The sequence below is a fragment of the Pleurodeles waltl genome, chromosome 3_1, assembly GCF_031143425.1.
Source record: "Pleurodeles waltl isolate 20211129_DDA chromosome 3_1, aPleWal1.hap1.20221129, whole genome shotgun sequence".
Taxonomy (NCBI): Eukaryota; Metazoa; Chordata; class Amphibia; order Caudata; family Salamandridae; genus Pleurodeles; species Pleurodeles waltl.
This window is the reverse complement of record NC_090440.1, coordinates 1,907,672,468-1,907,692,573: the sequence shown is the minus strand read 5'-3', so window position 1 is coordinate 1,907,692,573 and position 20,106 is coordinate 1,907,672,468. Positions and strand designations below refer to the sequence as shown.

At 44.1% G+C, this 20,106-nt stretch overlaps 1 protein-coding gene across 1 annotated transcript in view; it reads right to left on the bottom strand.

Moving 5' to 3' along the window:
* HYCC2 (hyccin PI4KA lipid kinase complex subunit 2) overlaps positions 1-20,106 on the bottom strand; it is a 575,783-nt gene that overhangs the window by 195,194 nt on the left and 360,483 nt on the right. Inside the window, exon 7 of the mRNA XM_069226082.1 lies at positions 19,370-19,485. Within this exon, the coding sequence (XP_069082183.1) occupies positions 19,370-19,485 (116 nt within the window). The remainder of the gene's footprint in view (positions 1-19,369; positions 19,486-20,106) is intronic.

Sequence of the window (20,106 nt, the reverse complement as noted above, 5' to 3'; positions counted from 1 at the left end):
ACAACTCAGAGCACTCTGTCATATGCATCCACCGCTGTTCTTCAGCTGTGACTTTGCTGCAGCCAAAGGAGACTGCACTGGAACTGCAACGTGTTCACACTTTCAGAAGCGGAAGTGGGGCTGTGCATTGCCATCAGATGGCTGCTGCTTGACAGCCAAATGCCTTTTGTACTTGTTATAAGAGTAAGAGGCATCCAGAATTATACTTCAAAATGCTATTTTTTACTGTCTTCCACTCTTTATTATAAACAGGTACAAATGTACATATTCAATAGATTCCCTTATATATTTTAACAATATTCGATAGGATTCACCAAACAAACACTTTAAAAATGTCAGAAAAACTCCACAATTATAAATGTTTAATATCAATTAAATTGTACCTGACCATTGTGCATGAGGGGTATTCAGTTATGTTGTATATTAAAGTACTTTTATTTTTAAAAGTAAAGCTCTGGGTTGGACAATCAGGTATTGCACTACTGTGTGATTATTTATTTCTGAGCATGAGCACCCCCCACATTACCTTCCTAAGAAGCCTGTGACTGCTCACCATCACTACCACAAAATTAAGTGCTGAGTGGGATGTACATGGACAAATTTGCAGAGCCACGGCAGGATGGACCCTTGGAGATCACAGGCAAACCACCTCAACCCTCATGGCTGAAGACCTTTAGCTCCTGCTTGCCCCATAAACCCACGAATGGGGTTTGACATTCGTTCATTGGATACTGTCTCATAAGGTGTTCCACTGAGCACCCTGAATAATGAGGAGTTCACTGTGAGGAACTGCCAATTAGTAAGAGTAGAAATCCTGACTCAAATAATGTAAGTCAACTGAAAGTGCGTGGATAAAAGGGGAGTCAGTATTATGTGTGTATTTCCCTTTGCTAGAAAGAGGACTCTTGCGTAGGATTTAAATTTAATTCTCAATTATTTTATAATTTGCCCCAAATCCAATGTCATATACAAATACATATCAACCTTGACATATAAAGGTGAAATAAACTTTAAAAAACTTTGGGTAAATTTCAATTACACAAGTTATTGCATCATTAATCTTTAATGCAACAGTAGCTGCTTGGAGTAGATGTGTTTAATGTGACTTAAACCATTTTACTTAATTACTTTACATTACCAATTGTTTTATCTTGTCTACGAAGAGGTTAATTTAATCATAACAAAAATGACAATTAGTAGATGTCTCAACTCAAAATTAATGGAGCTAGTCATTTACTGGATGTTCTCATGAGGGACATGAAATACTGAAGAATTAATAAAGGTGGGAGCTGAGCAATCCTAAAGAACATGCTAATATTTTCCTAAGAGTAATGGAGGTTTTAATGTCAGGGGAACATTATCACCTGCAACTAAAAGAGTCCATATACATTGTGCATATCTAATCACCAGAAGCCTACTGTTGAGAATGCCTGGATAAATATTATTATTTTCTCGCTAAAACAAGCATACTATTATACCCTTAACACTCAATCAGGATAGAACCATATCTTTTCATTGACATATTATCTTACAGTAACCTCGATAAAACAAGCTGTTGCACATATCAATGATTAATGGAAACCAGACCACGCCCATTTATTGTCAGTTTAGCAGATTTATCAGGATTATTTTCTAGGTTTTATAATAAGGGTGCTAGCAACAAATCTAGCAACTTTATAAAGAATGTCTAGGTCATGTGCACATAACACCGAAAGTACCAATGCCTTGTCGGATAGAATTTCTGAACTACTGCATACTGGAACCAGCCGTAGTTTATTTAATTTGTGCAACATGAATAAAAAAGCAAGCGTCTAAGAGCTTCTCTCGAATTATATATACACACACATTTTTTGTTTATATATCTGATTGGCACATACAACAAAATTAAATGCCTATGGCATCTAGCTACTCTTAAGCTTGAATAAAAATTACAGTGGAAGTTAAAAACATAAACAGACTTCCGTTCAGTAATGCTCTTTCTGGTGGGTACACATTGTAACCACAGATCCCTCACTTTAGAATATTCCCCAAGTGTCTGACTGGATCTGGAAATTTTTCATAGCAGTGATCCCAGGAGGTGCTAGGTGGCACTGAGGGGCTCTACGTTGACTGCATACCTCCCTAGGAGTGATGGAATAGAGCCACACCACATAAAAGCACCACCCATGTGCACTGGCGTCAGTACCTTTATTTTCGCTCCTTCAGAAGCAAATGCAGACTTCCTCTCTCAAATTCGGTATGGCCTTCCGACTACTTCCAAACTTTCAATACAGTGTGTTAGAGGGCAACATCCTCACACTAAACAACAGGATTCAAGCCTTGCCACAACTGCAGAAAGCAGATGTCAGTCACTGGTCCACATAAGATTTGTCTGTGGTGCCTGGGTTCAGGAAACAACTCCAAGTAGTGATATAAAATCTCTGGATAGAAGGATCCATCAGAAAGGAATGATATGACTGCTTTTCTAAACCCTAAAAGTGGACTTTGGCTTATTATCTTGTGGCAAACTTCCAAATCTGCGGGGGAATGAACATCAAACCTGCAGTCCCCCTTCCAATGTAACCTGGTTTCTGGAACTTTCAAAATCATCTGGTTAAGAATTTTAAGAATCAAACAGTCACTAGATATCAATGCTCCATACTATAACAGTTTCTCATGTATATAGACTGCAGCATTCCCTTTCAAGCATTTAAACAGCAGAGTGCCTGCCACATGTTTATGAAGAAATAAATAAAAAAAAAAGATTTACAGCCGCAGCAGTTGTTTTGTGGACACAATTCCTGTATCACACGCTGGATCACTGAGAAATATCCAGTGTATTCTGCCCCAGTTAGCTATTGACGCGTGTCCTGTATGCACAGAGTAAGACGTACTCCTCTCTGGATTGCCACATTGGGATGCTTTATGTTGAAAGACTTATCTGCCCTAGGACTCTCTTGTGGGCATTGGAGCACAGAGGGAAACCCAAAATGTAATTTCAGAGCAGTTTGGTGATGTTCTGCTGTAACAGACTGTGAATTTTGTCTTCCACCTATTGGATCCCCCAGTAGTTCAGTAGACTCATCAATACATAGGGGGTCATTATGACCCTGGCGGAAGGCGGAGAAGCGGTGGTAAGACCGCCAACAAGCTGGCGGTCTTTTTTTTTGGAATTATGACCATGGCGGTTATCGCCATGGTCATCCGCCGGTTCTCCGTTCCGCCAGCCAGGGCGGAGACGACCGCCGGTCTCCAGCCCGGCGGGCGTCACTATACCGCCGGCGGTATTTGGACCCGGCTGACCGCCATGGATTTCATGCGGTTTGGAACCGCCATGAAATCCATGGCGGTAAGCACTATCAGTGCCAGGGAATTCCTTCCCTGGCACTGATAGGGGTCACCCCCACCTCTACTCCCTCCCCTACACCCCCCACCACCCCTGCCAGCCCCCCAAAGGTGGAAGGACCCCCCTCCCCACCTGACCCCCAACATCACAGTACTCATACACGCACGCAGGCACCACCAACACACATACACGCACACACACCGACATACATGCCAACATCCACACACACAGTTAGACACGCACACACACATTCAAACATACATGCACACAACCATACAGACATACCTACAGACATACATGCACTCATTCCCATACTCACAACACCCCCGCAGGCATACAGGCACTCACACATCCCCTCTACATACACACACGTGCACCCCCATGCACGCACACAACACAAACCCACCCCTCACGGACGATCGACTTACCTGGTCCGACGATCCTCCGGGAGGGGACGGGAGCCATGGGGGCTGCTCCGCCGACACCACACCGTCAACAGAACACTGCCACGCCGAATCACAGGACGTGATTCGATGGGCGGTGTTCTGTTGACGTGGCGGTGGAGCAACCTCCACTTTCCCGTCAGTATGGCTGTTGGCGGCTCTCCCTCCGAAAAAGGACGGAGAGCTGCCAACAGTCATAATACGCCGAGCGGAAAACCGCCACCACTGGCGGTCTTCTGCACGGCGGTCCCTCGGCGGTCTTTAAAAAAGACCACTGAGGTCAAAATGACCCCCATAGTCTCATTTGCTAACCTTTCAGCTTCCCATGGTACTGTGTACAAATTTCCTCCCTTCAGTCTTAGCTTGAGAAATGAGACATCCTAATTATCTTTGTTCAATACCACAGTATGGAAGTGGTGCTTTCTACTCTGTGGGAAAGAGTCTTGTGTTAGAAGACCTGCGGGGAATGTTTTTAACGAGTTTAGAAAATTCCTTGTCTGTGACAACGATGACTGCCTCCACACTGACCAGCAAAGGCACGTTCTGACCATTTTTTTAAATTGTCAGCACCAACTCCGTCAGCACACTGCTTTTTACTGAAAAGATATATCCACAAGATTGTTTGTAAGGCTGGGAGAAGAAGACCAGCTGAGTGAGTTTTCTTCAACCTATGGAGATAAATGTTCTTCAACCTATGGGAGGTATGTTTTGTTGCCACTGGGCTTGACTTTGGTTAGCAAGCAGAAGAGGAGCAACTCCACTCTGATTTCCCATTCCACTCAGACATGCACACATTCTGAAAATTATCACATAAATGGCAGTAATGACCTTAAGTGAAGTACTCAAAGAGAAATTAAAAACCAGACAGAAAAAACTCTATGCAGTGCCTTTAATTTGGCAGATTGAGTTACACTTGGTTTGGCCATGCACAAATCTGTCCATGATGCCAACTTAAAGGTCTACTATGTGGGCCAGAAAAACAACTACCAGTGTGCCCAGCTTTTGTAGAAACTTCCTGTGTGAAGAAGGATAACTTACAACCTCCAGTGACTCAAGATTGGATTGCTTCCTCAATGCCATAATTCATGGTTGGCGCACTGAGTGGAAAACAATGTTCAGAGTCAGATTTCTCTGAGGAATGACATATCAATACAGACTAATTTTAAGCTCTGTGTTTTACCACTAGCTTCAGCAAACTCAAGATAATGACCCTGCATAATGAATCAGAAGTCCTCCTTTGCATTCTTTATCACTTATGCCCATGGCCACAATAAAAATGTCACGCCTGGGTTTGACTTGCCTGGTGTTATAATCATCATATATTTTTTCTTCTGGATATCACCCCTTTCGCAGATTAAATATGCTGTTTCTTTAGGTATTGGTTTCCAATTCAAAGGCACTATTACTCATGCTGTTATGCATAATAATGTGCTAATTAAGTATGCCTGAATATATTCCGTATGGATCATACAGAGGTGTAATAACCTCCCTTTGCTGAAGGGTACAGGAAGTCACACCCAGCCTTTAACTCGGCAGGATTATCTTCCTGCTGATGCAGGTGAGAATAGCAGGCACAGCTACTTTGCAGAACAGTGGTTCTATTGTTCAGAAGAGGTATGCAGGTGAGTGCCATCTCTGAAACTCAAAGTAGGCAGTTTTTGGTGAAACTAAAAGTTAGGTGGGCTGGGAAGTATCAATAAAATTAAGCTTTATGAGACAGATATAATGCTACACTTATTATCCTCCATCCTGGTAAGTATCATTACCATTATTTTGCTTGCTTTATTGATAGTTCTTGGAAATGGCCTTTCTGCTGGGTCACCCCCAAAAGTTTGCCTTCCTCCTTCTCTTTTTCAGACCTCATTTTTGCTGACTTTAGGACTCTGCACACTCTTATCACTGCTAACCTGTGCTAAAGTGCATTGGCTCTCTCCTTAAAACATGGTGACATTGGCTCATACCCAATTGGCTTATTTAATTTACTTGTAAGTCCCTAGTTCAGTGCACTACATGTGCACAGGGCCTGTAAATTAAATGCTACTAGTGGGCTGTTGCACTGGTTGTGCCACCCACATAAGTAGCCCCCTAATCATGTTTCAGGCCTGCCTATGCAGTGCCTGTGTGTGCAGTTTCACTGCCACTTTGACTTGGTATTTAAAAGTATTTGCCAAGCCTCAACCTCCCCTTTTTCTACATATAAGTGACCCCTATGGTAGGCCCTGGGTAGCCCATAGGGCAGGGTGCTATGTAGGTAAAAGGCAGGACATGAACATGTGTGTTCTATATGTCCTGGTAGTGTAAAACTCCTAAATTAGTTTTACACTGCTGTGAGGCCCGCTCCTTTCATAGGATAGCATTAGGGCTACCCTCATATACTGTTTGAGTGGTAGATCCTGATCTGAAAGGAGTAGCCAGGTCATATTTAGTATGGCCAGAATGGTGATACAAAATCCTGCTTAATGGTGAAGTTGGATTTCATATTTCTATTTTAGAAATGCAACTTTTACAAAGTGGACATTTCTCTACACTTGAATCCTTCTGTGCCTTTCCATCCACGTCTGGCTAGGTTTAGTTGACAGCTCCCTTGTGCATTCACTCAGACAACCCCAAACACAGGATGCTCATTCACACTTGCAAACATCTGCATATTGAATGGGTCACCTGGGCTGGGAGGGTGGACGGCCTGACACTTACTTGTCAAAGGACAGTAGCCTTCCCTCACACATAGGACTGCCACACCCCCTACTGGGACCCTGGAAGACACGAAGGAACTGAAAGGGGATCTTGCGCACTTCTAAGCCACTCTTTGAAGCCTCCCCCACTTCAAAAGCGCATTTGGGTATTTAAACAGGGCCTCTGCCCCTACCAACTTAGACACTTCTGAGGTAGACACTCTACTTCATCAAGACACTTCCTGGAAAAGAAACCCTGAACCAGAACCTGCAACCTGCCGAGAAGAACTGCCTGGCTGCCCAAAGGACTCACCAGTCTGCTTTTCTGAGAAGGACTGCTGCCTTGCTGTTGCCCTGCTGCCTTGCTACTCTCTGGCTGTGCTGAGAAGTGTTCTCCAAGGGCTTGGATAGTGCTTGCCTCCTATTCCCTGAAGTCTCAGGACCAAAAAGACTTAATTCCTGCAAAAAACTCCTTGTATGTGAAAATCGACGCACAGCCTGCATGAAATGACGCACAGCCTGCATCGCAGTGAGAAAATCATTGCACTCAGAACAGGAACGACGCAGCCCGACTTCAGAAAGAGAAGATTGATGCAGCGCCAGCGTTGCGACCGGAAATTCGACACACGGCCCACTAGATTGACGCAAAGCCAAGCCGGAACGAAGCAGCCCAACTTCCTGAGAGGAACTGATGCAGCACCTGCCGGGCAGTAGAAATTTCCACACATCGCCCACCAGATCGATGCAGCCCCTGTGTCTTCGTCCTGCAAGCGCCGGATTTCAATGCATCGTCCCTGGGGCGTCCGAAAACCCTGCAACCCGAAGAGGATCCAAGTCCGAGCGCCGGAAATTGACGCGAAGTCTTCCCTGCGTGGAAAATTAACAAAGCATTGTCTTATGCAGCCAGGAAAATCGATGCACACCTCCCCGTTTTCCACACATCTCCTCCTCTGCGGCCCCTTGCGGAGAATTTGAACGCAAACCAGGTACTTTGTGCTTGCAAGAGACACTTATATCATTTTTACAGTGATATTTCAACGTATATTTATTGCATCGTGATCGTTTTGACCTGCATCTTATCAGCTAAATATTATATATTTTTCTAAACCCTGTGTGGCGTATTTTTGTGGTGTTCTACTGTGTTAGTGCATGATTTATTGGACAAATACTTTGCACATTGCCTTCTAAGTTAAGCCTGACTGCTCAATGCCAAGCTACCATAAGGTGGGCACAGGATAATTTGGATTGTGTGACACTTACCCTGACCAGAGTGAGGATCCTTGCGTGGACAGGGGGTAATCTGACTGCTAACCAAAGACCCCATTTCTAACAATAGTTACTATTCACACTGTATGTAGTACGAAACGGTTTATATTTTCAATAGATCTTGAAAATATATTCCGGTTTTCTGGTGTTCTTGAGTTGCGGGGTGGTTGGAGCCTAGCTGACTTTCAATCTCAGGCTGGCACAATGACAATGTCCTTTGTGCCAGAGGGTCTGGATTGTGGAAAGAAATCTGGAAAACATATGACTGGATTCAGAGAGGTCAAAGAAAAGGGGAATAGAGCAAACTCTATTCCTGGCTTCAAGACAGTTATAAATATAATGTTGGTATGAAGGAAAACAGAGTGGCTGAAAAGGTTTCTGCTCTGTTGAGGCCCTGCAAGGGTTCTAGCAGTCCAGAAGATGTCTTACTTGCTCTCGCCTCACTGCTAATGTTCATGCAGCACGCTAAACAGAAGTAATGACATTACAAGCCACATCAGTCTTATTTACTTTCCTATCAATTTATTTTCATTAGTCCTTACAAACAACATCAGGAAAAGAGTAAACAAACTACAGGTTCCTGTTTAGCATATGCAGTCAAAGCTTCTAAGAGGTTCTTTAACCTCCCCTACAAGAGCTGAGCGGGAATGTGCTTTCTGTTACAGAAGCACTCTAAGATCAAAGGGAGACAGGGAGAGGATGCAACACCAGAAGGTGAAGTTATGCCTTGCTGTTTACCTAGTTAGCAGCAGAATGCTCCTAAGGCAGACAGGACTTTTAAAATACCTGTTTTTCCTTTTTCCCCGCTAAAGCCTATCCAAGTTGCAAATTGGAGAAAAACGAGGAGGAGAACCAGCATGCAGATTGTACACCTGCCTCCAGAACTGTCTCCTTCTCTACAGTCTACTATAGTACAGGTAAGGGGCTTGTCACTGTGTGCTACTGACAGCAATGGTGGACAGGTGAACACCGCCTCAAACTAAATTGCACACAATACTTGTATCCCAGTCACACAATCACACTCTCTCACCATTTAACATGCACATACAAATTATACTACTAAAACGCAGTCACACATTGACATCACCAATATTATTTAATTATGCAGTTTTGTATAGCACGGACATGGCTGATGTGAATTAGAGCACTTTGCAAAAGCAAGAAGGAAGTATGAACACAAGAAGAGCACAAAGTAAATTGCAGTGTTGTGAAAAAAGTTAACGTGGGGTAATTTTACAGGCAGAGTAATACAAGGCACAGGAACATTGACTAGGAGTGTTACCCATGGCACTGAGAAGCAGGGTCCTACAGCTGTAGGGAAAAGGCAGTGGAGGTGAAATATCAGAAATGGGTGAAATAAGAAAAAAACCACAGAGCAAGTATTAGTAGTGTTTAAGTGTAAGGCGGCACATTCAGATAACTCTCAGGACAAAGATATCTGAAACAATAAGAGCCTGAAATCTTTCTTGAATATTGCCAACAATGTGGTTGGTGGTGCCTAAGGCAGGCAAGGGGGGAAGTTTCAGATTCAGGATGCACTGTCTGAAAACAATTCAGCTATCCTGTGTTTTTGAGCCGCACAGAGAGCCTGGGCCACATGGCTGGATTACCTAGTTTGTCAGGTACCAAGGACTGGCAGTGTGAATAACTTTGTTAAGTAATACAAGTTGTCTAGCTTCCAGGGGCAGACACTGAAGCTTAATTATGATCAGAGCTATATGGTAAATGTGTTACTTCCAATCACAAACCGAGCTGCTGCTTCATGCAACCGCCGGTTTGAGAATGAATGATGTCTTAACTGGAATCAAGCACTCTTGGACATGGAGTTGATTTGTGATTGAAGATGGATTCCTTGGTCTTGAAGTACACCTGGATATGTAGCACTATAAAGGATGGTGGGCTTGCAGTTGAGGATGTTACAAGAATCAGTCTAAGATTATACCAATGTATTGGCATGAGACAGTGAAATGAGAAGGAACTCAATTTTAGAGGAATTTTATTTCAGATGGCGGCCTGTCACTCAACCTTGTATTTTCGTCAGTCTAAAAGCAAGGAGACAAGCATCAGCAGTCGAGGAGAGCTTGAGGTAAAGCTGTATGTCATCACCATAATGATGGTAACAGTTTTACCATTATTTTTGTTAATAATGGTAAAAATGATAAGATGATCTAAGCAAAGGCGGAGAAGAGCTGAAGCCAAATCTGATCCCTAACGAACACCCTATTACAAGAGGGTCAAGCTTGAGACACAGTAGCCAGGTACCACCTGTTGATATCGATTAGACAGATAGGAAATCAACCTACTAAAAGAGATGGCACTTAATGGGCAAGTTACTTACCTTTGGTAATGCCTTTTCTAGTAGAGACAATATCTAGTTGTAGATTCCTTACCTTAGAATTTCCCCAGGCGTCAGTTTGGATTTGAAGATTTTTCTCGAGCAGTAACCATGGGCTTCGTTAGGTGGCTTTGATCGAATCCGCATCCGTTGTCGGCATCGTACGCACCTGATATGACATTGCATGTCCTATATATGCGCCACCCCGGCGGGCTGACGTCACTTTCTTGTCAAAACTTTCCACACCAGAAGCACAGAATCATGAAGAACACTGACCACTGGTGCATCAAAACTAGGGCCCTAAAAGGTAGTCCCTGTCCCTGGAAATCAGTACGCAGAGCATGGAGAATGGGTGGGTTGGTAAGGAATCTGCAACTAGATAATGTCCCTACCAGATAAGGAGTTACAGAAGGCAAGTAGCTTGTCCATCGGATAGAGAAATCTAGTTGCTGATTTCTTACGTCAGAATAGATAATCAAGCAATACCATCCTCGGAGGTGGGTCTGCAGACTAAGATCATACTAGAAAGCCCTGCCAGCCCGAAAGAGCAAAGTGCCCATCACTAAGGACCTGGCTGTCCAGGCAGAAGTGTTTGGTAAATGTGTGCAGGGATGCCTATGTTGCCGCCTGATACATGTCAAGGACTGGAACTCTGCATGCTAATGCAGCAATCTCAGCTTTAGCTCTGGTAGAATGAGCACGCAAACCTTAAGGGGGTTGCTTCATAGTCAGTGTGTAGCACATTTTAATGCAGGGTACAACCCATCTGGAAATGGTCCTCTTCTGCACTGCCTGACCTTTCCTCACACCCACATAACAATCAAAGACTTCATCGACCTGGAACTCTTTGGTATGATCAAAATAGAATGCCAAAGCTCTTTTTGGGTCCAAGCAGTGGAATATCTCCTCTTCCTTAGAAGGATGCAGTGGTGCGTGGAAAGTAGCCAACATGGAAGGGCATAACCACTTTTGGCAGAAAGGAGGCCCTAGTGCAAAGCACCACTTTGTCAGGATAGATGGAAAGGTAAGGCAGCTTAGTTGACAATGCCTGCATCTCACTCTGCCTGTGGACAGATGTAGTTGCCACAAGGAAGCTGTCTTCAAAGTAAGAAGGATGAGGGGACAATTGTGGAAATGCTCAAAAGGAGCACTCATCAGAAATGTCAAAACCAAATTCAAATCTCATTGGGGCATAATGAATGGAGAAAACACATGAGTAAGGCCTTTAAGAAACCTATTTACAATAGGAGACTTAAACAAGGAAGGTTGATCAGGCAACCGCAAAAAAGCAGAATTGTCAGACAGAAAACCTTTGAGAGTGCCCATAGCAGGGCCCTGCTGGGCCAGAGAAAGGACAAACAATAGGACCTCAAAAAGAGCGGCAGAAAAGGGGTCAACAGATGTGTCTGTGCAAAGATTTCTTCCAACGACAGGCGGATACCATTTTGGTGGAGGGTCGCCTGGCTGCAAAGATTACACTACAGACTTCGGGCTGCCACAATCTCCACGCAAGAAGGCGGAGACTGGACAAGTTGGGGTGGATAACCCTCCCCTGATGCTCCAACAGCAAATCCTCATGACAGGGCAGTCTGATCAAAGGATTGATTGCCATGTTCAGTGTCTCGGGATCCCAGACTTTTTGTTACTTCATTATTTACTTGGTCATTCTTGATCTTCTTGAGAACTCTGGGCAGGAGTGGCATGGACAGGAAGGCATACAGGAGGCCTGAGTTCCACTCAAGACGAAAAGAGTCACTGAGCGACAGCTGCCTTTGAAACTCCAACGCGCAATACTGCAGACTTCCTGCGTTCTCTGCAGAGACAAACAGATCTAACCAAGGCTCTTCCCACTGCTGAAAGACACCTTGCACCACCTCCGGATGGGGATGCCATTTGTGTTTGACTAGGCATTGACAGCTGAGTTCCTCTGCTCTGGTGTTCAGAGAGCCCGCCAGATGTTGAACCACCAGGAAAACGCCCTGATGTTCCAGCCACATCCAGAGGTACAAAGCCTCCTGACAAAGGGTACACAACCCCACCCGTCCTTCTTGTTGCAGTACCACATGGAGGTGGTGTTGTCCGTGAACATCTGAACTACCTTTCCCTTGAGAGAGGGAAGAAATGCCTTCCTTGAGGGTCTGATTGCACAAAGCCCCATCAGGTTGAAGTGGAGTCCTGACTCTGCCAGAGACCAGATGCCTCTGATCTCCACGTCTCCCAGATGGTCACCCCTGGAACTTCAGGTCCCACTGCAGAGCCCACATATGCCATCTGACATGTATCACTATCAGGATGCAGAAGACCATGAGGCCCAGCAGCCTCAAGAGTCGTTCTCACCGAAACCTAGGATAGAGGCTGAAACATCGGTATCATAGCCTAAATATCCTGAACTCGCCTCTCGGGGGAGAAGCCCGAAACTGTACTGTGTTCAGAACACCTGTGATGAAAGGGAGCATCTGATAGAGAGTCAGGTGTGACTTCGGCACATATATAGTGAACCAAGTGAATGCAGGAGGTCAGGTCGTAGCCTGCAGGCGGGAGACATCAGCCTGGGGCAAGCCCGCCTTCAAAAGCCAGTATTCGAGGTAGGGAAAGACTGAAACCCCTGACCTGCGCAGATGAGCTGCGACCACCGCCATAACCTTCGTGAACACTCAGGAGGCGGAGGTAAGGCCAAAGGGGACCACGGTGAACTAAAAGTGCTCATGGCCTACCATGAACTGCAAGTAATGTCTGTGGGCAAATAGGGTGGGAATATGGGAACAAGGGTCCTGCAAGTCCATCGATACCATCCAGTCTCCTGGGTCCAGGGCAGAAAGAACTTGAGCCAAGGTGAGCATTTTGAACTTCTCCTTCCCACGGAAAAGATTGAGGGACCAAAGGTCTACAATAGGGCGGAGGCCCTTGTCCTTTTGGGGTACCAGAGAGAAGAGGGAATAGCAACCACGACCTACTTCTTGCACAGGAACCCTCTCTATGGCTCCCTAAGCCAAGAGAGCCATAACTTCCACTCGGCGAAGAGTCAAGTGATCACCCATCATCTAATTGAAGGACGGTGGCATGGATGGAGGGGTGGTCTTGAAAAGCCAAATGTCCTCAACCAGGCGTGGCGCCTCAGGACCAGGAGCCGAGGTTCGGAGGATGAAGCTCCAAGTTGAAGCACCGCTGTCAGGAGGTTAGTCCTGACTGACACTGAAGGCATCTCAAGGTCCAGGACCTCAGCTGCTTTTCTCACCACCATAAAGTATGACGCTCCCTCCTCTGTAGCCACAGTAGGGGGAGAAAGCATGCCAGTAATAGGGAAGGTATCCAGACCACTGGCTTCACCCAAGTCCATTTGCCACATGCATAGATTCTTGGAGCTGATATTCCAAAGGGTCCAGCGACCTCTTCCATTCCTCACCGTAACCTAGCCTATGGGAATAAGGCTTAGGATCCGACACAGGGGGGCAAGGCCCCTGTTGGTGTCTGAATCAGCGTTGCATGACACCCATCCGGATCTATGTCGGAGTCAGCAATAAGAATGAGGACGGTGCCACACAGGGGCACGGATGGCACCGGGAGCATTGGCAACAGCATTAGGGAAGGTCGAGGTGGTACGACCAATGCCGTTACGGATCCAAGCACAGATCCCTGGGTGACCCTCAGAGCATAGGCCGAAGCTGCTGACGCGGAACCAGAAGGGGCCTGAGGGCGCGCCAGCGATGTCGGACTGCCCCAAAATGAGGCGCATGCTTTGTAGAACTCTTTAAAGGTCAACAGGGGATGCTCAGGGCCCTCGGAAACTTGCGGAGGCGCGGAGTACGCCCAGTTGCAGGCTCCGAAGATGGAGGTCTAGGGCAATGGCGCTCCCTCTCCCTCATCTTGACGCCCGACGGATGAGATGAAGTCCAATGAACGTTTTGCCTTCTTCAACTTCTTCTTATACCTCGACTTACCCAATCGTCACGAGGAGTTAGAGTGAGACGTCGACGAGGGGGGACTCTATGACCGATCCCGAGACCTTCCTCTCAACCGAGGCTTCCACGGAGTCGAGCGCCGGACCATCAGCTCAGGGATTCCTCCCTCAAAGCCTTCATGTGCATGGCTTGACACTCGGATCCCGACTTCGGGTCGTGGTCGTGCTCTAGGCATCAACGTCGTAACAGACATCACCCGATGATAGGACCCACAGGGCTTGAAACAGGTCTTCCTCGAAGTAATTCCCAATGCATCAGGAGTTAAGCAACTCCAAAAAAACTTTGACAAAAAGTTGAAAAAGACCAGTCAAAAAATGGCTGAGCTATAGTTCTTTCTTAAGATAAGCACTGGCTGGCGCATAAATAAAAGAACTGATGTCAGCGTACCGGGGTGGTGCCTATGTAGGACCTGTGACATCATATCTGGCGCCGACGATGTGCGCGGAGATTATCGACACCTGCTAACGGCGCGCCGGGGTACTGCTCGAAAAATATCTCCGGATCCGACACCTGGGGAAATTCTAAGGTAAGGAATCTGAAACTAGATGTCTATCAGATACCCATACTTTATCTGAGAATGGTTAACAGTACTGAAGGCAGTAGAATAATTCAGTAGAAAAAAAGAGACGAGTTGCAGGCATCCAGGATGAGCAAGGTGTTATCCAGGACCCATAACAAGGTTGTTTCAGTACAGCAGACTTGAATGACACTGGATCGTAAATCACCCAGATGAACATTATTAGTGTTAAGTTGAGAGATTTGTGTGGCAACACAGCTTTCAATTATCTTAGCAAGAAAAGAAAGCCCTGAAACAGGACTGTAATAACTGAGGTCTCCTGAATAAGTAGATGTTCTCTTCAGTAAGGGTGTAATTTGGCCGACTTTAACACAATGTACAAGACTTCTTCACACCCAGGTATATGTTCACTCAGCTAGTTCAGTAGTGTAGAAGATGGGCACCTAGCTCTTAATAGAGATGCTAGCCATGATCAGGTCGAGATCGCAACTGGAGGTACTCACATTCACAATAAGTTTTAATAGAGTGCCCCCTGAGATCACATCAAATTGAAAACAAGGTGACTGAGTTTTGCTAATATGGATCTGCTCTGGACCCTGAAGACTGGATGGCGTTCCTGGACTTGCAAGACGTGTACTTACATATACTCGTCCTGCACTCCCACAGGGCTGCCTGTAGTTCAAGGTGGGCTGGGAACACTTCCAATTTACTGTGCTCTTCTTTGGGCTTAACTCTGCTCTATGAGTGTTAACAAAAGTGATGCCAGTAGTCATTGACCATTTTCAGAGGCTGGGAGCAAACATATTTCAGTAACTCAATGTCTTGCTACTAAAGACTTGCTGCTAGTCAGTTTTAAACCACCCTCCTCCGGACGGCAACTGCATTCCTAAGATCTTTGGGTCTCACCAACGACAAGCTAAAGTTCAACCTGAGCCAGACACAAAAACCTCAACTCAGTGGGCCAATGCTGGCGTGGTGGCATTCAGGGTCTTTCCTCTGCCGCAGTGAGTCCTGGACTTTCAAGATATGAGCCCGGTGTTTTGGGATCAGTCCTAGGCCTTGGTTAGGAAGGGTCTGCAGTTTTGTACTCTCCTGGTCTTGTGAATCCTTCTCATCTTGAATGCTAGGTGGCATTTCCGGGCCCTGCATTGGAACCTCAGATACCAGGGTGCCCAGCATCAGGGATACCTCTCTGACTCCATCCTGATCCCGCAAGAGACTGCTGAGTATCTTCTCTAGTGGTATCCTTATGTGAAGTAAGGGCGTTGATTAATCTGTTCAGTGATGTTAAGCAGACAATGCTACTGGTATGAATAAATAGCGTCTGTGATCTATGAGATCTGTGTGTCTCACGGTGAGTGCACCATAAGACTGCCATCCATTCCATGTAACAAAGGTGAACAGTAGTCCAGTTGTATAGTTAGACGCCCTTAGAATGCCATTAAAATGATTTCTGTGATGTTATTGTGTCTGTTCTGTTTAGTTTATTCATAAAATGTTAAGTGCACCAAATAGGTTTCTTGCTCGAATTGTTAAGGAGATTGAAATCAAGAACTGTTGTAAATTGTTTATAGCGTGAAAACTACTTACATAAATGAGTTTTAGCAGCTTTTTAAGAAACAAAAAGGAAAGAAGAGTGTTTACGTATCTGAAGTGGCAGGGTGTTCCATTCCTTAGCAGAGCCCACTGAAAATACTCAATCGTCATAGGGGGAGGGTGGAGTCATAAGGGTTTCCAGAGGGTGGAGTCATAAGGATTTCCAAAAAGAAATACCCATTAGAATGCAAGTGTTCAAATGGATGATGCCAAGAAAAGCTCCTGGATCAAAAGGAAGAAGTTTTGGCATAAACTGCTTTATCTACACTGGCTAACAATTTGGTTAAGGATTTAAAAGTAATGCTATTAATAATCAGTGCATTTTTTCTCACGAGGGTGCAGGCAATTATTTTCAGGTTACAGGGTAACTCCAGTTGGTGCTTTTTAGGCCTCCTGAAGGTGACTGATTTGTTTTTCTGGGACAGCTAATAAAACTGACTTACCCTGATCAATTCTAGATTGGATTAAGACAGTAGCCACTTGAATCCTTTGATTTTTATCTAAAAGAGGAAGACCTGGTCAAAGTAATTTGAGTTGATAAAAATACATTTTTGTAGCATTAGGAACTTGGCACACATGAGACAGATTAGATCACATGTAAACAATGAAGATGAGGACTGCGGCTGCCAGTTCAGATGGCTGACCCATCACAGATGGCCAATGAACATCTGATATATTTCTTACAGGAGTGGTCAAACAGATTTCTGTCTTGCTTGGATTTAATAATTAGAAGACATCCACCCTCTGGTTACCTCAAAACGTGCAGTGAGTATTGAAGATTGCTCTGTTACCGATAAAATATTAACTGCATATCATCTGCATACATATATAATTTTGTTCCTCTAGAATGCTAAATAGATGCCAACGGGAGCAAATAGGTATTAAATAGTGAGAGGGGATAAAACTGATACATGTGGGACATCATACTGAATTTCTTTTGAAGTTGATGAAAGCTGAGTGACAACTGTTTTCTACTGCTTGAAAAGTATTTAAACCAGTTTAATGCTTTATCTCTAATTACACAGTCAACGTATTTTTAATAGTGTCAAAAACAGCCAAGAGATCCACGAAAATCAAAATTCCTGTACCTCTGTCATCCACAAGGCATTGAGAACTGAAACAATGTCCTGTCTCTGTCTATGACAGATGCTAATGAAAAGTGCTGTTGTAAATGCATCATTTCAATAGCTATAGCTTGTATTTAAGGGTGTGAAATAGTCTGATTAAGTTATTCATTTCGGTCTGTGAGAAGTGAGCAAGTGAAGAGTGGGATTTGTTGTTGGGACACCATCAGTTTTCTAATTACATGACTTTGGCGCTATGAGGCTGCAAGGTAGGCTGCCTTGTGTATACTGTTAGTATTGTAAGATGTTGGATGTGTGATGAATGTCTACTGTCAGAGGACTGCTTTACAAACTACGCGGTGTTAATGTCTCCTTGTGTGTATGTGAGAGTGTCCAATATGCTCTATTAAGCTGTGTGTGCAATCATTGGCATATGCACTGCTTGGACTACATGAGGTTCAAAAAGTTGAAAGTTTATGGTGCAGTACCTACAAAACAACATGTTTAGCTATTAAGCTACAATATAATACGTTGCGGCCTTAGATTTTACACACATTGTATTTGAGTATGTATGAGCATCTACACCGTTCATGCTAGCACGTCACTAGGCATGTTACATGAACAACGAGCAAATGGACAAGGTATTGAGCATCAACATTCAATCAGTCTCTAAGGTTTCTTTTGTGGTGGAATGGGACAGAAGCCTTCAATTAATGGTGGTTGTGCATAGCATTGCAAGCGCCAGCAAAGGAGTTCGGGGAAAGACGCGAGTTCCCAGTTCATACATATCTGGTCATGGAGGAATTGTAATCAGTAGGGTAATATTGGTGCATGAGGAAGGGTCTGTTGAACATTTCTGTTACAGCTGCAATATTAAGCTCAAAACACTGTAAATATTTAATCAGTATAAAAACAGCGTGGTTATAGAAGAAATAAAACAAATTAACTACTTGAAGATAGCATACCTCTAGTAGAGTGAAATCTTAACTTCTTAATGCACTACATTATTTACATTTGTAATGTGTGAAAGACAGATTCAAACTAGAAACTAAGGAGATAACATACAGGTGGGAAACGCCTCTTCACAGAATGGTTGCTAAAGTGGAAAATTATCCACTGAGCTCTATTTACATTAAAGGGCAGTGTCATAAGGTATAGCACGATTAGCATTGGGCAAAAGGAGTTTGCTGTTTTGGGGAAAAGGTTTCCTAAAGTCGCATTTTCACTCTAGAATATTGTTGGCAAATGAAAGTGGTTTCAGATCAAGTATTTTAAGAATTGTTTACTTGAAGAGGTGACTAAAAGTCTTTGAATATTGGTTTTAATGTTAGGATGGCCATCCGATTTCCCCTTCTCTTAGTGGCTAAGGCAAAATAAAATGTAACATTCCCACACATTGCTTTATCATAATGCAGTAAAGACAAGTATGCTACTCGTGATCAAGCAAAACCTACATTTATTAACTTAGTTTTTTATTGCACGGAGAGCATCTATTAATGTAATCAAGCTTCAGAGCACGAGCATCCTGAGAAGTGAAGGAGGAGGCTATAAATGTGCATAAACCGTGAACTCAATCACCTCAAAGCAATAGGACTTCAGGCTTCTTGTGGGCCCGAAGTTCCATACACGGTCTTCCCATGGACACCAAGCTCCTCACAAACTGCCAATCTGTCCTCAAAGACCTGTAGACTGTTTACCAGAGTATCCCAAGCTCTTCTCACTGTTTGCCCATGTGGCCAAAAATGCTCACACAATCTTTCGGCATCTAAGTGTCCACAAACTCACACTACATGAGTGTTCCCCAAGCTCCTCACTCAATGTTCATGTACCCCACACTTCTCCAACTGTGGGTGTAAGTGTCCCAAACTCCTGCCTACCCTAGTGCCTGATGACTGCTCACAAAGATAGTAAGATGTTGTGCTGGATCTCTGACAAGGAAAAAATAGAAACAATTTGATTCTCTCCCAGACTCTACCAAGATTAAGTAGGTTCACGTTATAGCCTCCATTTCTAATCGGATGGTCCACAGAGTTTAATGCACTGATTTCTGCAGCTTTTAAGTAGTCAAAGAAGTATTGTGACCTTACTTGTGGTGATAGAACTCCATCCTCATCTTCTCACTTCATTAATCTATTATTCCAGAGCATGGATTGGCAGTGGAAAAGCACTACATCTTTTTCTCACATACTCACCTGTTCTGGGCAGTAAATGTTTCTCTCTGAGGATGCAGATCACTGTAGACTACCCTGATGAGGTCGTGGTGGCTTAGAGCTCCTTCCGTCAAGGCCATGGACCCAATTGTGGATGGCTACGTAACAACAAACAGCGGTCGTAAATGAAAGTGCACAACTAGATTGAGCTCAAAACATCAAGCTATAACAGGAGCATAAGTGAAACACTAGGTTGAACACTTAAAACAGAAATTTGTTCCAAGTACCTTTAAACCTTTGAGATTTATATAGTCATAGCTTACCCAAAACCACCAGTAAAACCTACAACCTCTGCAGCAATAATACACAGAGATTGGCATTCTGACTTAGGAACATGTCCTTTATAATACCCAGCACCATATAACTTCATCAAAATTTATAAATGTATCAAGCACGATAGTCCACTTGACAGATATTGCCAGAATGTGGAGTAAGTTGCGTTACTTAATAACAGAAGTATGCAACAAGAACTAGATTTTTGACTTCTCATATAAATACACTGAACAAAAGTGTATCAAATGTTCATATGCTTGGTTGTATGCTTGTTAGTTTTGCTCTATCAAAAACCTTGGTACCAGGTCAGACCCAAGGGTGCTTTCATGAAATATAACATAATAGACTAGCAACTGTTATTAAAGCAATTACCTCTGTCATCTTAATCCAAAAAAAAAAAAAGCACGAAATTAAAACACAACAGGGACTAATCTTTAATGAGGTTT